Source organism: Diadema setosum, chromosome 5, assembly GCF_964275005.1.
Source record: "Diadema setosum chromosome 5, eeDiaSeto1, whole genome shotgun sequence".
In the NCBI taxonomy this organism is placed as follows: domain Eukaryota; kingdom Metazoa; phylum Echinodermata; class Echinoidea; order Diadematoida; family Diadematidae; genus Diadema; species Diadema setosum.
In genome coordinates this window covers 44,125,224-44,146,400 of record NC_092689.1, presented here as the reverse complement: position 1 = coordinate 44,146,400, position 21,177 = coordinate 44,125,224, and the positions used below count along the sequence as shown (strand labels likewise).

Sequence of the window (21,177 nt, the reverse complement as noted above, 5' to 3'; positions counted from 1 at the left end):
TAACACAAATATGGCCCCTGTACAGAATCAGTAATCTATTAGTATTGATGATTCATCTCAGTACTACAGAAAGTCATAGATGACATGACTTGTTCCAGATTTAAGAAAATAAAAAGATGAATGTAGGAGCCGTTCTACACACTCAAAGCTGCACTCGTAGTTACACCTCATATGGTTCTTGATTTATTAGTAATATGTTTTTAGTATCATGTCATCTGATAATCTCCATCATGTTAGATTTATATACTGTACACGAAATTCTGGCCTACGATTGAAATACTATACCAGAAGTGCATTTGTTTCTTACTTTCTCAAATGATGCACTCACCATATTAATTTGATATTACTTCAATACCAGCTATGGCAAAGGGATATGTTTGCTTAATGAAGAATCATGGTAAATACAATTTACGACTACTCGATAGGCCGTTGCTGAAGCATGTCCTCGTAGTACGGCATCGCTTTCTTGGCGAGCTCCCGCACATCGTCTGTTACCTCCTCCCAGGGCGGGGCCGCTGCTGGTGGAGTGAAATGGGTGCTGTTTATGGACACGCCCAAGAAGGCTACATTCTTATAAATGTTATCACCTGCCCATTTCCATGACTTGGCTACCTCAGGCGACCCGGACCATTGTAGGAGCGACTCTGAGTAGGGGAAACCCACGGCTTCACAGAACGCTTGAATTACCGGTGCGGGGTTGGTGAGAAGAGCAGACGAATCGATGACCAAGGGTGAGGGGTTGACATGATCTCGTATGTAGGTCCAGAGATTGTGATGCTGCTGGAAGACGGCATCGAGCGCCAGCTCCTTGGCATAGAGGCGGAAGTCGAAGGAACTTTCATCCGTTTCGTTGAACTTCAGCCCACCGGCTTTTTGGAGCTGTGCGAACCACCCCTTTCTCATAGACTTGTACACGAGCAGAGGATGCCGGGTAAGGAAGGCGTGTTTGTATCCTTTTGGGATGAATTGTCGTTTTTGATCGGTTGGCATAGCTATGCTTTCATCTTTAACGAAAACATATTTACTGATTGATTCCTCCAACTCCTTCTTGATTGTGGCAAACCTTCATTATATAGGAGGACACAAATAAAACAATTATAAATCATGATTTTACCCAAAATCATTACTGTCTTTTCTAAAAAATTGTGCATTATTCATATTCCCTTTAGTATAGAAAATATTGTCGATTTTCAGGTTCACTGTGGTTTGAAGATATTCTTGACGTCGTGTTCGAGTAGTGCCGCGTACCGACGTCCTTGGACGAGATGTTTGTACCCATGATGTCCCTCTCAAAACCAAATCCCCGGTCCACCATCACAGGTGTAAAAATTCGCACCTGCCTGGAAATGCTAAAGTAATGATAACATTTGCAGGGTCTTCTTGAAGACATCAGAGAGGCTATACTCTTTGTGAATAAAACCATTGTCATTATCGTTTTGTTATTACTGTTGTTATTATTTTTACAACTATTATCATTACACTATAATAATATTTACCATCACTACAATTGTTACTGTGATTACTGTTTAACCTACCACAATTAGAAATTACCCAAAAACAAAAGAAGCGCACCATCAATATTATTGTTTCTATCATACCAGTTTATGTAGATACAACTTGTACATATTAAAGTGTTAATTGTAACAACTATAAAGATGTATTTGACGTGATGCAAATGAACTGATTTTTAGGCCCAAAGTCAACAATTTATCGTAATTCAAAAGTCCTCGTTTTCCTGCGGACGAAGAGTCTAAAGACTCTATAGTAAACTTACGGAAGTCTGTCTGGAAAGACGTTTGCCTGTGGAAAATATTTCTCCATAGCCTCGGCAGCTGTCTTGAACAACTCCTCGTGGCCAGCATAGCTCATTGGTTTGTCTTTAATCCCAATCTTCTCTAGTTCCGTCAAGGCAAACTGGCAGAAGGCGAACGGTTCCATCCACACCTCGCAGCCTGGAATCCCCGACATGCATTTCGAGAACGCCGTCGAGATCGATCTGGGTATCATCCAGAGAATCACACGGCCTCCCCTTTCGCCGCCAGGGTTGTCATTCAGTACACGAGACATTGCGAGGTATGATATGGAACGAAGATCTGAAATTGGTCTTCACTTTGTAGAGCTGCACCACCTACTGGGACTGCTTGTGATCGCGTCTGTTCACCGAATTAATTTTGCAAAGTGGCCTTTGATCATGTGGGGCTGATCCTGATTCGTAGGGCGTGTGGACCAATTCACGCTTGTAACCACTGTCTCAGGGTGAACCGATTGCAATGACTGAGGTCGTGTGGATTCCTTTCTTTCTTCTTTCTGTTTTATTTCTTTCTTTCACCTGCTTTTATCCCCCTTTCTTTTTACGTTGAATAGCCACGCCCCAACGGTGCGGGCGGCTGTCGAGTGGTGTGGTTTGAGTGGGAATGTCCTGATGCCGCATGCAGAGTTGGGGCGTTCTCGTGTGGACCGTGCGGCGTGGCCGTGTCTTTGCAACATCATTTGGAATTTGGAATTTGCCCATGAATGCTCAACTAATATGCGTAGAATCTATGGTCATGTATTTCAATACCCCCTGTAAACGTCCAATTTTTTCAACGTAGTACCGCACTTATGAATCATTGTATAATGCACGTACTTATGCATTGTGGTAGCATGATGTTGATTCTTCAGGCCTCTTGTAGTCCATGGGCCAGGCCAGATATTGGTACCATCTGAGGTGGCAAAACCTTTTTGGTGTCATTTTGTTTGTCGGGCATAGATGTGCTTATCAAGCTATGATAGCATTTCCAAATGAGTAGCTTAGTCATAGTAAATGAATTTTTAACCAATTTGGTCTCGTTATATCCCTATACTTCTGAATCGAAACTAACCGCTATACAAAGAAGAGCACTGTCTTCTGTATGTTCCATAGAGCTGTAAAATGCAGCTTTATGGTATGTTCACAGGTGTTCTGTTGTAAACGCGGTGCGCTTAGTCTTTATTCAAGGCAGCGAAGGGAATATCCAAAGGTTATGATGTCCACAGCGCTTAGTCTTTATTCTAGACGGCGAAGGGAATATCCAAAGCGTATGATACAGTGTATATCCTTTTATCTAAAAACAACAACAACAAAAGCAATTCCTCGTGAATTTTACCGTATCTTTCAATTATTTATCATTTTCCGGCGAAAACGCTACGGTGAAAACGCTGATACCACGCCAATGTCGCTTTATTTCCCTCCAACAATATAAGATAATGCAAAAAAAAAAAAAAAAATGTACCGGTACACTACGATACATTAATGAATGATATTGTAAATGAACAGAGTGATTTTTTTTTTAAACTGATGTATTTGTTGATAGGGTAGTATAAAAACAGTATAGATAATCCCTTTTATGAGGAACTTTAGATATGATAACGGTACATTGGTCTAGATAAAGACTAAGCGCACCGCGTGACAGCTGTGGACATCATAACCCTTTGGATATTCCCTTCGCTGCCTTGAATAAAGACTAAGCGCACTGCGTTTACAACAGAACACCTGTGGACATACAGAAGGCAGTGCTCTTCTTTGTACAGCGGTTTAGTTTCGATTCAGAAGTATAGGGATATAAAAACGAGACCAAATTGGTTAAAAATTCATTTATTATGACTAAGCTACTCATTTGGAAATGCTATCATAGCTTAATAAGCATATCTATGCCCGACAAACAAACTGACACCAAAAAGGTTGTGCCACCTCAGATGGTACCAACAACCCATTTTTCGGGTCTTGGCCCATGGACTATTGAGTCTTGAGTCTTGATGAAGTAATTCCTATAGCAGCTGACGCAACACAGCTAGACTGTGCCTGTCGCCTGTGCGGCCAATTCACGCTTGTAACTACTGTCGTAGTGTGAACCGATTGCAATGACAGAGATCGTTTGGATTCCTTTCTTTTCTTCTTCTGTTCTGTTTCTTTCTTTTTCCTTTCTTTTTCTCCTTTCTTTTACATTGCATAGCCACGCCCCTTGTGGGGCGGGGCGGTCGCGTGGTGTGTGTGTGTGTGTATGTGTGGTTTTTGTTTTGTTTTGTTTTGTTTTTTTTTTTTGCGTGAGGATGTCCTGATGCCGCATAGTTGATGCGCACAGTTGGGGCGTGGTCGTGTGTTGTTCCGAAGGCGAGTTTAGTAATTACGTTTCGCCTCAGTTAGTTATGGAATCATGGTTAAGCAAAGTAATCTTCAATCTCTATTCAAGATACTTCCTGTGTACATTTCTACGCCTGTTGCAATTTTCATCCAAATAACTAAGCAGCTTCAATAATTTCGATGTCTTATGTATTAACTCCCAGTCCTCTAAGACATACGCCGCTGAAACACTAACTGCCTTTCGTTTTTGTATTTGGTAGTCTGAGTCGATAGCAATTTCATAAGCATAATATCTGCAATTCAAGTATGCAGCAGTATTACTGAGTTGTCTCGTATTCTATTGTTTCGTTTTATTTTTGCAGATCAGCTGCAGCTGCACCCCTTTCTATGTTTTCTTCTGTCATTACACATTTAGGCCCATATGTTTCTCACTCAAGCCATGTATTGTTTTATCAAACCTCCTTTTCTTGCTCAGATCTAAACATTGAACAAAATGGCAATGACGGAACCTTTTAATAGCGTATTCATCAGTTCAAATTTATCATAATGCTGCTGATGTTAATGTTACTAGTTTTCTCAAGAAACTATAACTGCAAACAGTTTAATCTAGAAACTATTTCATTAAAACTATTGTTCACATTTTGTACAATTATTCAGCTATACCTAATATTGATTATACTGATCAACATTTTTACATCGCATGTTTCTATCCCAAACTCACATTATAGAACCATTTTGAAGCGCTAGGCTGTTACGTTCGATCCACATGCCGTACAGACAGTGATTTTCTTTTTGTGAGGACGACCATGCATGCCATTTTTTTCTTTCTTTTCTTGCCACGTCACGGTCGCTTGCATACACAAACCATATCGGTAACTCCACAAACCCAAACACACACGAAGAGACGAGCAAACACTGATGTCATTCACTGGACAACTATTTTGTTCTTGTAGTTCTACGTCTTACGCATTTCTGTATAGACGAATCCAGGTAAATGCTGAATCATTTCTACGCCCTTTTATAAAAAAAAAAAAAAAAAAAAAAACCTTCAACTTAATGTGCTATGTTATCATATTCCTGATAGCACTGCCAATCGAATGTCTTGACAATAATCTTGATAGTGTACGGTTGTTGTAATACAAAGAGCAAGTCCAAAGGGGACTTTCCTCAAGTGGTCCGATCGCTAGACAAGTTTCGTATATCTACACAGGATCATTTCTTTTTTTTTTAAATCAATAACGGGCTTTTCTGCGTCAAGGGTTTCCAGGGTCCGAAGAATAAGAAGGACTCTGACACACACACACACACACACACACACAAAACATTCACAACATGCTTACCTGAAGTTTCGCTGTAAGTTTCTTCAATTTGTCTCCCTCTACAAATTAAATTTGTTAAGATCGCAACTGCTGATTTGTAAATTAACAAACATGTCGGAAAAGAGAACCAGTGGGACTCGAACCTGTTATGTACTGCTTTCCGGGCAGCGACTCTACCAGCAGGCTGTCCCTGATTGACGGCAGTGACACATTGAGCATGGAACAGATACCCAAGCTCCGAAATTCCGACATTGTTATAATATTGAGTAGTCCAGTGCGGACAAGGCATAGTATACTGAACGTTTAATATGCTTACAATTATTGTCATAACATGAATACGATTAAGCTTGACCATATCATCTTTACGAGTTCTTACATTACATGTATGTATGTATACATGTATATATATATATATATATATATATATATATATATATAATATATATATAATATCATATATATATTATATACATTATATGATTAAACACGTCCAGCTTTATTCATTTTAGCATGCTTATGTTATATGTATAATCATGTTTTAAGTGTATTCGTGTTGATGTAGTCCCTAATTGTTTTATCGTTAGGGCCTATACTCACAAGGTGTAGAACAGTGTGTGACTGGAAGAGGATTCGCGCATGAATAGAATAAGCTGAACTCAACTGATCATTGTTGAACAAATCATCAAATTGCAGGAGTGCACCATCCCTTAATGGCTGCATTATAATTCTTAGGCTGGTTCTAGGTATCATGGTGGTATTGTATATTATTGGGAAACTAACAAGCCATGCAGGGTTTATAGGTCATGTCTCAAGTTTATCCTTATGTTATAAGAATACAGAGATTTTATGGAGAATGTAATTCTTAAAATAATTTTTGAGGCTAGGTCTTAAAGAGTTTAAATACATCAAAACACAAAAGAGACGGAGCATCCCTGTACTGCAATCATATGTTATAGTGCTTGCTGCATTAAAAAAAAACATGGTCAGGATTGGAAAGTGGATCGTTTTATTCTTTTCTTCTTTATTCGTCCAATAAAATTTATCTGTTCAAGTTAAACATTCGATTTTAAACGTATTTAAAAGACAGTATTAAACACGGCAATGCCGATACATAAAGTTATGTCAATTAAAACGGGATAAGGTGCATAAAGGACGAACACATATTTCACGCACATTACTGTAAACTTAAAAACAAAACGCGTGTAATCATCAAGGCTACCGATATGTACAATTATTAAAGTAATGACATCTTGAAGTTGAGATCAGACGGTTTGGTGGAAACAAGGGTATTATGATAGTGGTGATCTGCCCTTTGACGTTTCACCACATTTGAAAGTGTCAACTATTTTGTCATTGCATATAGCAGGAACAACATTATCGTTGACCAGTATTATAGCCGTATATCAATTTTATGTTCTGTCATTTCTGTAGATCAACCTGTGATCAAACAAATTGCATGGACACACTAAGGACAGGGTTTCAAGCAGTGTATACAAACAATCTCTGAAGGCACTACACTCCATAGACTCCAAACGTAGCCCTGAGTCTGTTTACAAACAAGAAACATAACATATGTGACTGTCGTCGTTCTTGTATTATAATGTCAATTGGATTGCAAGTGTATGCACTGTGACACGTCATCCCTCGTTGCATGGAAAGCAGGCATTATAGGAGGGAGAGCTGACAGATCAAAGTACATGTGTAAGGATACATAATTGTTATTGTACTTCAGCATTGTTCAGATTAGTTTATATTCAGGTAAACAGACATATTTTATTACTCCACACATAGCTTTCATAAAGGACAACATATATATATTGTAGGTACCAAGTATATTAGCATATTTGAGACTCTGAACAATTAGATAATCGTAATGTGATGGATAGCGCAATGTCCTCTGAGGTGAGACATTTGACAAACTGCCAAAATGTGCCAATGACCTACAATAGTTGAACTGCGATGAAATAACCCAAATATGGCCCCTGTACAGAATCAGTAATCTATTAGTATTGATGATTCATCTCAGTACTACAGAAAGTCATAGATGACATGACTTGTTCCAGATTTAAGAAAAAAAAAAAGATGAATGTAGGAGCCGTTCTACACACTCAAAGCTGCACTCGTAGTTACACCTCATATGGTTCTTGATTTATTAGTATTATGGTTTTAGTACTATGTCATCTGATAATCTCCATCATGGTAGATTTATATACTGCACACGAAATTCTGGCCTACGATTGAAATACTATACCAGAAGTGCATTTGTTTCTTACTTTCTCAAATGATGCACTCACCATATTAATTTGATATTACTTCAATACCAGCTATGGCAAAGGGATGTGTTTGCTTAATGAAGAATCATGGTAAATACAATTTACGACTACTCGATAGGCCGTTGCTGAAGCATGTCCTCGTAGTACGGCATCGCTTTCTTGGCGAGCTCCCGCACATCGTCTGTTACCTCCTCCCAGGGCGGGACCGCTGCTGGTGGAGTGAAATGGGTGCTGTTTATGGACACGCCCAAGAAGGCTACATTCTTATAAATGTTATCACCTGCCCATTTCCATGACTTGGCTACCTCAGGCGACCCGGACCAGTGTAGGAGCGACTCTGAGTAGGGGAAACCCACGGCTTCACAGAACGCTTGAATTACCGGTGCGGGGTTGGTGAGAAGAGCAGACGAGTCGATGACTAAGGGTGAGGGGTTGACATGATCTCGTATGTAGGTCCAGAGATCGTGATGCTGCTGGAAGACGGCATCGAGCGCCAGCTCCTTGGCATAGAGGCGGAAGTCGAAGGAACTTTCATCCGTTTCGTTGAACTTCAGCCCACCGGCTTTTTGGAGCTGTGCGAACCACCCCTTTCTAATAGACTTGTACACGAGCAGAGGATGCCGGATAAGGAAGGCGTGTTTGTATCCTTTTGGGATGAATTGTCTTTTTTGATCGGTTGGCATAGCTATGCTTTCATCCTTAACGAAAACATATTTACTGGTTGATTCCTCCAAGTCCTTCTTGATTGTGGCAAACCTTCATCATATAGGAAAACACAAATAAAACAATTATAAATCATGATTTTATCGAAAATCATTACTGTCTTTTCTAAAAAATTGTGGATTATTCATATTCCCTATAGTATAGAAAATATTGTCGATTTTCAGGTTCACTGTGGTTTGATGATATTCTTGACGTCGTGTTCGAGTAGTGCCGAATACTGCCGTCCTTAGACGAGATGTTTGTACCCATGATGTCCCTCTCAACCCCAAACCCCGGCCCACCATCACAGGTGTAAAACTTGGCAACTGCCTGGAAATGCTAAAGTAATGATAACATTTGCAGGGTCTTCTTGAAGACATCAGAGAGGCTACTCTTAGTGAATAAGACCACGGTGCATTTTTGTCATTATCGTTTCGTTATTACTGTTGTTGTTATTTTTACAACTATTATCATTACACTATAATAATATTTACCATCACTACAATTGTTACTGTGATTACTTATATATAACCTACCACAATTAGAAATTACCCAAAAACAAAAGAAGCGCACCATCAATATTATTGTTTCAATCATACCAGTTTAGATGTAGATACAACTTGTACATAAAGTGTGAATTGTAACAACTATAAACTATATACTACGTGATGCAAATGAACTGATTTTTAGGCCCAGAGTCAACAATTTATCGTAATTCAAAATTCCTCGTTTTCCTTACGGAAGTCTGTCTGGAAAGACGTTTGCCTGTGGGAAATATTTCTCCATAACCTCAGCAGCTGTTTGGAACTCCTTCTCGTGGCCAGCATAGCTCATTGGATTGTCTGTAATCCCAAGCTTCTCTAGTTCATTCAGGGCAAAGTAGCAGAAGCCGAACGGTTCCATCCACACCTCGCAGCCTGGAATCCCCGACATGCATTTCGAGAACGCCGTCGAGATCGATCTGGGTATCATCCAGAGAATCACACGGCCTCCCCTTTCGCCGCCAGGGTTGTCATTCGGTACATGAGACATTGCGAGGTATGATATGGAACGAAGATCTGAAATTGGTCTTCACTTTGTAGAGCTGCACCACCTTCTGGGACTGCTTGTGATCGCGTCTGTTCACCGAATTATTTGCAAAGTGGCCTTTGATCATGTGGGGCTGATTCTGATTCGTAGGGCCTGTGGACCAATTCAAGCTTGTAACCACTGTCTCAAGGTGAACCGATTGCAATGACTGAGGTCGTGTGGATTCCTTTCTTTCTTCTTTCTGTTTTATTCCTTTCTTTTACCTGCTTTTATCCCCCTTTCTTTTTACGTTGAATAGCCACGCCCCAACGGCGCGGGCGGCTGGCGATTTTTTTTTCCGTAACCCTAACGCGTCGAAATTGCCAATTGTGTCACTTGAGCAAAGACTATCAGTGTACTTGGCTGGTTTTGTACGGATGCGCTTGGACTTCTTACTGTACTGCTGTACACTGCTGTACAGTATGTACACATATACCAGTGGCATGGTCGTCTGCTAACACAGAATCAGATTCGAATGTGAATGGCACGCCCTTCAAACATAACAACGGGTTTGTGTGTAGGTGTGTGTGTGTGTGTGCGTGTGTGTGTGTGTGTGTGTATGTGTGTGTGTGTGTGTGTTTTAAAAAGAAGGTGATTCAGCAGCACAAGTGTGTGCGTAAGGCAGATATGGATTGGCTTGTTCGTTACTAAGTAATCAGAAAGCCTTTTCTGAGATATTCATGCAGAATTCTATGTCAAGTAATACGCTACGCATGGTTATATACACTGTAGGCCTATATTGTACTGTGTGTAAGAAAAATACGATTTAAAAGCACAAGAGATTCCGCTGCTTATTTTTGTTCAAATTAATTTCATTGTAAACATGGGCCTGATATCGATGAAATTCTAATGAAGAATATCATTTTTTTTAAAGTTTTTTTTTGTGTGTGTGTGTATTATTCTGTTCGCACTGCAAGTACACACTCAACAGTAACACGTTCCCATTAATCGAAGTTCCAGAGGAAAATGAGAAGTGAGGACACAAGTCGTACATGGTATATTGGAGCTTTATTCGAAGACGTTTCACATGAGCAAGCCATTTATAGCAAGTACAGTATATCATTTTACAAAACTCGGCACTCGGTATATCGTGTACAACATAAGCAGGGAGGTGACTCGCCTTGCTGGTATATTAGCAGGGAGGTGAGACTAAAATTCTCTCACCTCCCTGGTACACGGGAGGGTGCCTTTTTCAAGCTAAGTTACAAATCACTGGTCACTTTCACTGACAGCGATCACTTGTGTTCAGATTATTTATGGGCTGCCTTACGCGGCAGCCTCGAAAGTAGTCTAGCTTCTGGACTCTTTTTACTCGTAGCCGTGATTGTACGCGACAAGCCGTATGAGGGCGTGACAACCGAGGATTGCGATCACAGAACTCTTTGTGTAAGAGTTCTGTGATTGCGATACGCCGAGAACTGCGATACCCGAGTTTCGTTGGACGCGCAGTCTCTCGATTATCACAATCAGAAAATTTGCGCCCTCTCTTGGTCGCACCAAGGAAAAGGGGACGGAGCCCAGACTACCTCGAAAGTGGAGTGAGCGTCAGGTGGTGTCCGTTGACAAGCCACGAATGATTTTTTTTTTTTTTTTTTGGGGGGGGGGGTAGGATAATAGTGCTGATTGATATAATGATGTATACATAGGCCGTGAGGTAAAAGAAATTTCATTTCAATTCAATTCAATTCGATTTTATTGTCCGTTTCTGGAAATTTGTTTTGTTAGCATGCATACAAGTTACATCGATACATACAATATACAGAGCACACGTTTAACATGGACACATAGACATGATAAACACACAAGAGATATACAGCAATACAATGAATGTCATTGTCAGAAATATATAACATTAAAGAAATATTAATCTGTATAAATCAACGTTGTGTTGGGTGTGGTGTGCATTAACATACACAAGTGTGTAAATATGTATCAGATTTATAATAACTATATAAAACTTTTAAACAATATAAATTAATACATCTTTACGTCTAAATAAGTGATTGTATATATAAAAATCTCGAAGGCTATTTACGTGCGTGTGTGTGCGTGTATATGTGTATACGTGTGTGAACGTATAAAAATGTAAGTTTATGTTTTTTGACAAAACCGTATAAATTACATCCATACGATTGTTCTTTTGTTTTTGTTTTACAACAGCTGAGATAGTGTATGATCATGGAGCTACCAAGTAGCTCCATGGTATGATATAGTAATTTGCAAGTCAACTGTTAGGATGGCGTTAACAGCTGTCTGTGAAGGGTTAGTGTATAGGATCGCATTTGTATAACATAAAAAAAAAATCTACGGTTTTAAAGATGTTAAAAGAAATGACAGTATTCAATGAAACATTGTGCCAACATCCATGTGACGCTTACATGAATGGTTAGTCCAGCGTGGCACGACATAACTACGTGCATGTATAAGGTTGAGCCAACATTGGTTCGAAACCAAGATGTGCTCCACTAGGAATCAATCACCTACACAGTGTTCAAAAATTCATTCTGCCCCCCTCCCCCGCAGAAAAGGGGTGTTTTGATGTGCTCGTCACTTAATTTATGAAAAGTATTTTGATAATTTTCTCCTTCGTAGGCATTTGTAAAGATATCACTGAGAAATTTATTTGAAATGTATTTTCCATGATGTTTTGATGAAGTAATAGAACTGATGTCACAGAGGTTATTTGTAAAATATTTGGAGTGATTACTAAAGAGGATGAATTTAAAATGGAATACAAACATGTATTTTAAAGGTCCTGTTTACCGTTGAGAACAGTGATTTAAAAAATGTTCAAGATATCACTTTTGATGCATGTGTAGGTCATTCCACATCCCACCATCAATAAAACGTTTTCAATAAAGCATGAAATATAAGGAGATATCACTATTTTTCTCACTAAACCATAACTGTAGACGGTTTAATCTGGAAACATTTCTATTATAACTATTGTACACATTTTGTATATCTAAAAATACATAACATCGATGATAATGGTTCAAATATTTACATTGGTTGTTTCTATCCCTAACGCACATTTAAGAACTACTTTGAAGCACCAATGCTGGGTTTTTGTTTCATATGCAAAAGGTAAATGATGCCTTTACGTTAGAATATGAAATTTTGCATACATGTACTTTCTTTTCTGTTCTCTTGTATAGGAAGTCGCTGGAAACGTCATAGATTGCCTGATTTTCTTGATCGATTATAATTTGTTGAAAATTAGAGTTTTCCTCAATCTTTAACTAATAATATTTTCCTATTTGCCAAGGTTTTCTTTTTTTTTTTTTTTTTAAAGAAGTTATCTTTAGTTTGGACTTCCCCTTACTTTAGGTTTCAGACCTGTAAATTCATCTATTTCAACGTTTGACGTTGTATCTCAGATCAGCAAAAGTAGTCGATTTCTACAGCCTGGATGCATTAGGATGCGTGCAGAAAATGCACAGAAATTGGTTAGGAAAAACATATATCACTAATACTAAAGTAGTCATATGAGCGGTTGAATTGGCAGAAAGGGATGGAACAAACTTTATGAACATCCCAGCTAGCAGACGGAGGTCAAAAAGACGTCTCAATTTGGTCGCAACTACATGGTCAAAGTTGTCGCAAGTCTGAAAATGACCAGAAAATGACGTGATTTCAACGTCTCTTTGAAACGAATTTATCACGTCATGTTATGGACCTCCTGATGTGTTACGTCAGTTTTGCGACGTATTTATTACCTAATATTGGTGACATATTGATGACGTAAAATTTACGTCAATTTTGCGACGTAATTTTTACGTCATAAACACGTATTAATGACGCAATCTACGTTGGTTTGCACCGTATTCATAGCGTTATTTAAATGACGTCTTAATACCGTAATATATACTTTGTTTTACAACGCATTTATGACGTCATATGAGCGACGTATTAACGTGAAATTTTCTTCAGTTTTGCGACGTATTTATGACGTCATATTAGCGACGAACTAAAGACGTAAAATTCAAGTTAATTTTGTGACGTATTATTCACGTCGTATTTACGACGCATAAGTGAAGTAAAATTACCGTTGCTTTGCAATGCATTTATCACGTCATATTAATGACGTATTATAACGTGAAATTTAGGCTACATTGTTTTGGGACGTATTTATGACGTTATATTAGCGACATGTGAACGTTATGTTCACGTCAGTTTTGCGACGTCTTTGTGACGTCATATAATTAGGCCTACGAATTATAGAGTTTTATAGTTATATCAGTTTTTTTTGCAACGCGTTTATCACGTCATATCAATGACGTATCATAACGTTAAATTTACGTTGATTTGCGACGTATTTATGACGTTATATTAACGACATGTGAACGTTATGTTCACGTCAGTTTTGTGACGTCTTTATGACGTCATATAATTAGGCCTACGAATTATAGTTTTGTAGAGTTATATCAGCTTGTTTTGCAACGTATTTATCACGTCACGTATTTATGACGTATTATAACGTGAAATTTAGGCTACATTGTTTTGGCACGTGTTTATGATGTTATATTAGCGAAATATGAACGTTATGTTCACGTCAGTTTTGCGACGTCTTTATGACGTCATTTTATTAGGCCTACGAATAGTTTTATAGAGTTATATTGGTTTGCTTTGCAACGTATTTATCACGTCATATTAATGACGCATTATAACGTTAAATTTACGTTGTTTTGCGATGTATTTATGACGTTATATTAACGACATATGAACGTTATGTTCACGTCAGTTTTGCGACGTCTTCATGAGGTCATATAATTAGGCCTACTAATTATAGAGTTTTATAGAGTTATATCAGTTTGCTTTGCGACATACTCTCGTCAGAATGACGACATTATCACGTCATTACTGTCGTCAGAAAGACGTCGAAACTGTCAACAATAGGAGGAATTTTTGTTCAAATGGAAGATATAAAAATGACGTCATTATTTAGACTTCACAAAGGCGCAATAATTGTCATTTGTTTAACATGAATAAGCAAAGAAAGCAGACATTATTTAGACGTCTTAAACTGACGCCAGAAAGTCGTATTTCTGCTCAAATGGATGACGTCTAAAAGACGACATATTTGTGACGTCTTTCTGACGTCTGGGTTGTTATACAAAGACGTCATAAAGACGTGTAAATTACTAATTTAAAGACGAGACTGACGTCAAAAAAAATCTTTTAGACGAAAATAAACAAAGATACTGGACGTCATATTAACGTTTCAAACTGACGTCAATATGTCGTATTTTTGCTCAAAAGGAAGTTGTCCAAAAGATGTCATATAAGAGTCGTCTTAATGACATGTAAATCACAATTCTAAAGACAAGATGTACGTCAGAACGTCATGATCACGTCGTTTACACGTCAATTCATGACTTTTTAACGTATATTGGAAAAGAAAACAAGGAATACATCTGAAAGACGCCTTTTCTTCAAGAACAAGGGAAATGGACGTGATTTTGACGTCATTTTGAAGTCGTGGCCAGTTGGTTTATCAGTATTTCAGTTTAAGATCTAATAAAGCGCTTGTGAGCACCTCAAGGTACAAATCATGATAAAAATCTAACCTACCCTACTCCTGCAAATGTCCTAAGCCTTATATCTACGTCTACCACCTATTCATATACAGTTGCTAGCATTGTTGTATCAGAAAAATTTGTAATGCTTTATGACATGGTTGCTAAACTAGGTCAATCTTGAAATACATAAATATGTGTTCATAAACACGCTGAAATTTGAATAACAAACATTTTTTTAACAATAGAGTGCACAATTTCTGACACTTTTATGATTATAACCAGAATGTTTACTTTTTCAGACGTGAACAACGACCAGCTGTGACCTCGCTTTCATTTTCTTTCAGAATAACTCTTGATTACGATTTTTACGTTAGCATACACGAAACTTTGCAAGTAACGATATACTGCACACCTACCACACCCACACAAACACATAAACACACAAACACACAACACACATTGCACGCACTCGCACATACACACAAAGACACACACACAAAGTGCATGGAAGGTGCAATCATTGCACTTTCAGGCGCCCGCCCTCGAGTTTTCGGTGCAAAGAAAACACACACACACACACACGCATTGCAACATTGCTGATAGATTCCGTACTTTTGTCAAGGCTTGGTATGGAGCTATATAGGACACCATAATATGATGGCTAACACCGTTTAAACGTATATCAGTTTCCTATAAATGCATATTATAAAAACGCGTAAGTAGCGTCTGTGACTCTGAACAGATGCTTGATGTTCCAACTTAATTAATGAAAAGACCTTAAATTTGGCTAATATCGGGTAGATTAATTTTCTTTTGGTTATCCTTCACCATTAGAATAAATGAAATTAATTTGTGCCAAATAACAACACATTATAAAACGATCGTTTCAAGTCGCTTCCACAAATGTGTATTACTCATAAACCCATGAACCCACCTGGGAATCTGATACCAGTTAATGCCAGGTGATTGTTTCTATATCTAATATATCGATCATGAAGTTTCATAAAAAGTTACGAGTATAACAAGAACTCGAGTTTTGGAGCGCGCTCGGTAACCAGCTAACACGTGTGAATGCGGCTAGTGTTCTTATAAACAAACAAACAAACAAATCAGTGTTTTAATATTCATTATTTATCTTCATCATCCATTGAATCGACTTACAATAAGGGTGCTAGGCCATGTGGGCATTGAAGGGAGGGATCGAGTAGGAATATATTGATAGTCGCAATGCTTATTTAGACTAATGAAAATGATGAAGCTGAAAATATGCAAGAGATTTCGTGAAGTTGTTGATGGATTGGTGACATGAAAAAAAAAAGTATTGATAAGTGCAATATGGTGGAGGAAGATTGCTTGTGGTAATTTGTATACGATGGCAATACGAGTAGCAATCATGGTGATGGTGATGATGATAAGATGATATCCAGTTGTGAAATGATAGTAATGATGTTTATGGTCGATCCCACAGAACTCTTTCCTGTGATCGATCCCTCAGTTTTATAATCTAATTGAAGCAATGATGGTAGTGATGATTGCTTGATACTAAAGGAAACCAAAACCCAAAAGAGCAATATGGATTGAGTGAACGCAGCAACATTAGTGAAAGTTTGAGGAAAATCCGACAATCGATGCAAAATTATTCATTTTTATAGTTTTGGTGTTGTAATCACTGGATAAGGAGACTACTAGAGTCCATGGCGTCATGTGTGGACAACAATGTAAAGAAAACATGAAGAGAATTCCACAGAGAAATAATTTTTCATGAAAATTACACATTCCATCAACTTAATTGATACTGACATAAGTTATGTTAAAGGCAGTAATTATTCCCCCTACTTTCTGAAAGCGGTTTTTATAGTATCCCCTTATCCAGTTGTACCAACATCAAAACGTTAAAAATGCATAACTTTTGCATCTTTTACAATTGTGCGATTTTCCTTTAACTGTCACTGATGTGTTTTACTATGTTGCTGCTTTCACTCAATCCACATTTCTCTTTGGGTTTGGGTTTCCTTCACTGATGGTCGTTTTGGTAGAGGTAACGAGACACTTGATGAGGAGAACTATAGGTTTGGCAATGATAAAGTGAACATCAAAAAATATAGACCTATATATCTATATTGATGGATCAATTCAAACCGTATGTGATATTAGAATGAAAATGAGTTGCTGTTTGCTTTATAAACGCTGTTTCAAAATGCCTTTATAAAGCTGATTGAATTGATATATTAATATAGAGATTTTATCGATCGAAATCAATGATTACTCTCCCCCAGCTTCTCTTCCCTCCCCATCTTCATCTTGGATGTTAGTGCATGAGAATTTAATCATAATTATATCTTGATCTACATGAACCTGAACTAAAAAGGAGCCTACTACGCCTTTCTGAATCATTTTTTTAAAAAGCACAATCATCGTGAGGTTGGAGAAGTATAAACCCAAATTAACCAAGCATAGTGTATTCATGTTATACCCAATTAGACCTAATGCCCACTTCGAATCTGATTCTGCGTGGCTTGATAAACATGATCAATGTTAACAATAGCAATTGCTGCAGTTGTACGCATAGGCCTATATAATACTTATATCATAATTCATTCCAAGCTTAGATTTCCAATTTACTTTTGCAAGATATTGATGAAAACTTCGAGTTTGCATCTTAACAACAATTTGTACTCCATGACTGAATTTCTCTTTTCTAATGTTTTCATCGAGACACTCAGCGATTAGAAACATTGTAATAAGCGCTTTATAAATGATATTTATTATTATCATTAACAGCGCAATTAAGTCTTGCGAGACAAAGGAAAAGTGTCAGCAGACGGCGAACAAAACCACAGGAATACCAGTAGTGTATGCAGACGGCAAAGCAGAACGCGATGCCGATAGCGAAGTGGAAACACACACACAACACACACACACACACACACACACACACACACACGCACACACACACACACACACACACACACACACACACACACACACACACACACACACACACACACACAAAGCCGTTGTTATGACAGTTCACAAGGCGGCGTGCCATTCTCACATTCTAATCTGATTCTGTGGTTAGCAGACGACCATGGTACACGTACTGTACACAAGAAAGCAACACAAGTATCGCAACCAACTATTACACTGATAGTCTTTGCTCAAGTGCCACAATTGGCAATTTCGACGCGTTAGGGTTACGGAAAAAAAAATCGCGGGCGGCTGTCGAGTGGTGTGGTTTGCGTGGGGATGTCCTAATGCTGCATAATTGATATGCAGAGTTGGGGCGTTCTCGTGTGGACCGCGCGGCGTGGCCGTGTCTTTGCAACATCATTTGGAATTTGGAATTTGCCCATGAATGCTCAACTAATATGCATAGAATCTATGGTCATGTATTTCAATACCCCCTGTAAACGTCCATTTTTTCAGCGTAGTACCGCACTTATGAATCATTGTATAATGCACGTACTTATGCATTTTGGTGGCGTGATGTTGATTCTTCAGGCCTCTTGAGTCTCGAGTCGTGATGAAGTAATTCCCATAGCAGCTGACGCAACACAGCTAGACTGTGCCTGTTGCCTGTGCGGCCAATTCTGGCTTGTAACTACTGTCGTAGTGTGAACCGATTGCAAAGATAGAGGTCGTTTGGATTCATTTCTTTTCTTCTTCTGTCCTATTTCTTTCTTTTTCCTTTCTTTTTCTCCTTTCTTTTAGATTGCATAGCCACGCCCCTTGTGGGGCGGGGCGGTCGCGTGGTGTTTTTTTTTTTTTTTTTTTTTTTTTTTTTTTTTTTTTTTTTATCGTGAGGATGTCCTGATGCCAGTTGATGTGCACAGTTGGGGCGTGGTCGTGTGTTGTTCCGAAGGCGAGCTTAGCAATTATGTTTCGCCTCAGTTAGCTATGGAATCATGGTTAAGCAAAGTAATCTTCAATCTCTATTCAAGATACTTCCTGTGTTCATTTCTACGCCTGTTGCAATGTTCATCCAATTAACTAAGCAGCTTCAATAATTTCGATGTCTTATGTATTAACTCCCAGTCTTCTAAGACACACGCCGCTAAAACACTAATTGCCTTTCGTTTTTGTATTTGGTAGTCTGAGTCGATAGCAATTTCATAAGCATAATATCTGCAATTCAAGTATGCAGCAGTATTACTGAGTTGTCTCGTATTCTATTGTTTCGTTTTATTTTTGCAGATCAGCTGCAGCTGCACCCCTTTCTATGTTTTCTTCTGTCATTACACATTTAGGCCCATATGTTTCTCACTCATGCCATGTATTGTTTTAGATCGTTTTCACATAGTCGACTTTGTGACTGTGAACACACTGTGAGAAACTGTGTTCTTTCCAGCAGGGATATCAGGGTGCAATACTATTAAAAACAGTATAGATAATAAGAAAGGAGGTAGGGTTGCATTATGTATATTTCTAAAGATATCACGAAGATGTATCCCTAATTTGAATTATATTGTACATTCTTTCGAACCTTTTTTTGTTGTTGAAATTATTGTGCCCAATGATAAAAACATTGTGATATAAGTGCTTTATAAACCTCATTCTTCTATCACTGATTTTTTTTTTTAAACAATATCATATACAAGATGTTTTATCAAGTCCTGAATTACAAAGAAATATTTTTTATTATGGTCGATTTTAACATCAAGTTATTGCATATTGTATTGTGAAGATAATTGTTTACCACCTTGTGAAACTGGTATTACAATACATGTATCCGATATTAGTCATCAGTTCCCCATTTATTCAGAATATTTTGATTCTTTTGTCGATTCTCAATGATTTTAAAAGTTTAGATATAGTTTTGTTTAAAGCTAAATTATGTTGTGCAGATTGGAGTAATGTTTTAAACGACGATGAAGTGAATGATTTTTGTAATATTTGCTTGAATTTGTTAATACTTTATACCCGATATTCAGTGATTTGGAAGAAAAAGAACAATCATGAAAAGTTCCTAGGCAGCCATGGTTAAAGTCTTTGTTTAAAGGTGTGAATAAGAAAAATAATTATTTTACAGTTATAAAAAGAATCCTAGTGATTTGAATAAATGTTCGTATGCTAGATATAAGAATATTTTGTTTAACGTTTTGCTTTTAAAAAATGAATATTTGATTAAGCAATTTGATAATTGTTATAAGAATATTAAAGCAACATGGAGTGTGGTAAATAGTATTTTCAATAAGGAGAATTCTCAACTTATTAAGGAAAATATAGGTGAAGAAACTATAGCTGAAGAATCTAACAATAATCTTGTTAATATAGGCCCTGATATGGAGAAAGAAGTTATATTAAAAATGAAAATGTGTAAAATAGGTCTGTTGTATCACAAAACAACCTTATATGTAAAAGTTTTTCAATAAAGGCTAAAAAATAAGGAGACATCACTATTTTTCTCAACAAACATAACTGTAGACGTTTTAGTCTAGAAACTATTTTATCATAACTATTGAGCACGTTATATCTAACAATACTTAATTTTGATTATGCTGATCAACATTTTTACATCGCATGTTTCTATCCCTAACTCACATTATAGAACCATTTTGAAGCACTAAAGCTGAGATTTTGGTTCATCTGCAAACGGTTAATAATGGCTTTAATCGAATTCTGTACATATTATTAGGGTACCACACAATAAAGAATATTATATTTTTTTCAATACATGAACATGAATGTCGTCATTCACTACCTGGACTCTTATGTGTTAGTGGTCGAAAGTTCAGGTAGACCTACTGTGATGGACCCTTTGTTTAAAGATATTGATTTAAGGGCGGTGAGTTGGCTCAGTGGTAGCGCGTCTGCCTCACGATCCTAGGAACAAGGGTTCGAACCCGAGTCTGTACTGAGCAATGTTGTGTGTAAACATACCGTCCCCTCTAGCAAGAGGCAAAACACTCTGTCCCTCGGAAAGGACACAAATTGGAGGTCCCGTGTATGAGAGAGTCACAGCTCATGCACATAAAAGATCCCGCTTCATTCATTCATCGCAAAGAGCAGGGTGTTTAACCCGGTGAAGTGGTCCCACCTCATATCCAACTGGACCCCATGGAAGACCAACTTAGCATAGCTGAATATGGGCTATGCAGCCATCTTCTCAGATGGAAATGAACAAACAATTACAAGGATGAGGAAGAATTTGGCAAAGATTTTGATGTCATTTTCACAATTATGATAGTTTCTAT

The 21,177-nt window shown here is 37.9% G+C and overlaps 2 protein-coding genes across 2 annotated transcripts; both read right to left on the bottom strand.

The window, feature by feature from the left end:
- Positions 1-414: 414 nt before the first annotated feature.
- Positions 415-2,067, bottom strand: LOC140228344 (uncharacterized). The gene is made up of 2 exons (XM_072308570.1): positions 1,775-2,067; positions 415-1,063 (listed from the first exon to the last, which is right to left on the bottom strand). Exons 1-2 carry the CDS (start codon positions 2,065-2,067, stop codon positions 415-417), a joined length of 942 nt encoding a protein of 313 aa, XP_072164671.1.
- A 5,731-nt stretch (positions 2,068-7,798) lies between these two features.
- On the bottom strand, positions 7,799-9,640 carry LOC140228343 (uncharacterized). The gene is made up of 2 exons (XM_072308569.1): positions 9,133-9,640; positions 7,799-8,447 (listed from the first exon to the last, which is right to left on the bottom strand). The coding sequence occupies exons 1-2, from the start codon at positions 9,423-9,425 to the stop codon at positions 7,799-7,801; spliced, it is 942 nt and encodes a 313-aa protein (XP_072164670.1). The 5' UTR covers positions 9,426-9,640.
- Between the last annotated feature and the right edge of the window lie 11,537 nt (positions 9,641-21,177).

What these genes read in the sequence shown, in the direction of transcription:
- LOC140228344 (XM_072308570.1), bottom strand. Translation starts at nt 2,067, where the DNA reads ATGTCTCGTGTACTGAATGACAACCCTGGCGGCGAAAGGGGAGGCCGT. An exon ending in GTCTTTCCAGACAGACTTCC is followed by an intron (nt 1,064 to 1,774) that starts GTAAGTTTACTA and finishes TATATAATGAAG; the next exon opens with GTTTGCCACAATCAAGAAGG.
- LOC140228343 (XM_072308569.1), bottom strand. Translation starts at nt 9,425, where the DNA reads ATGTCTCATGTACCGAATGACAACCCTGGCGGCGAAAGGGGAGGCCGT. An exon ending in GTCTTTCCAGACAGACTTCC is followed by an intron (nt 8,448 to 9,132) that starts GTAAGGAAAACG and finishes TATATGATGAAG; the next exon opens with GTTTGCCACAATCAAGAAGG.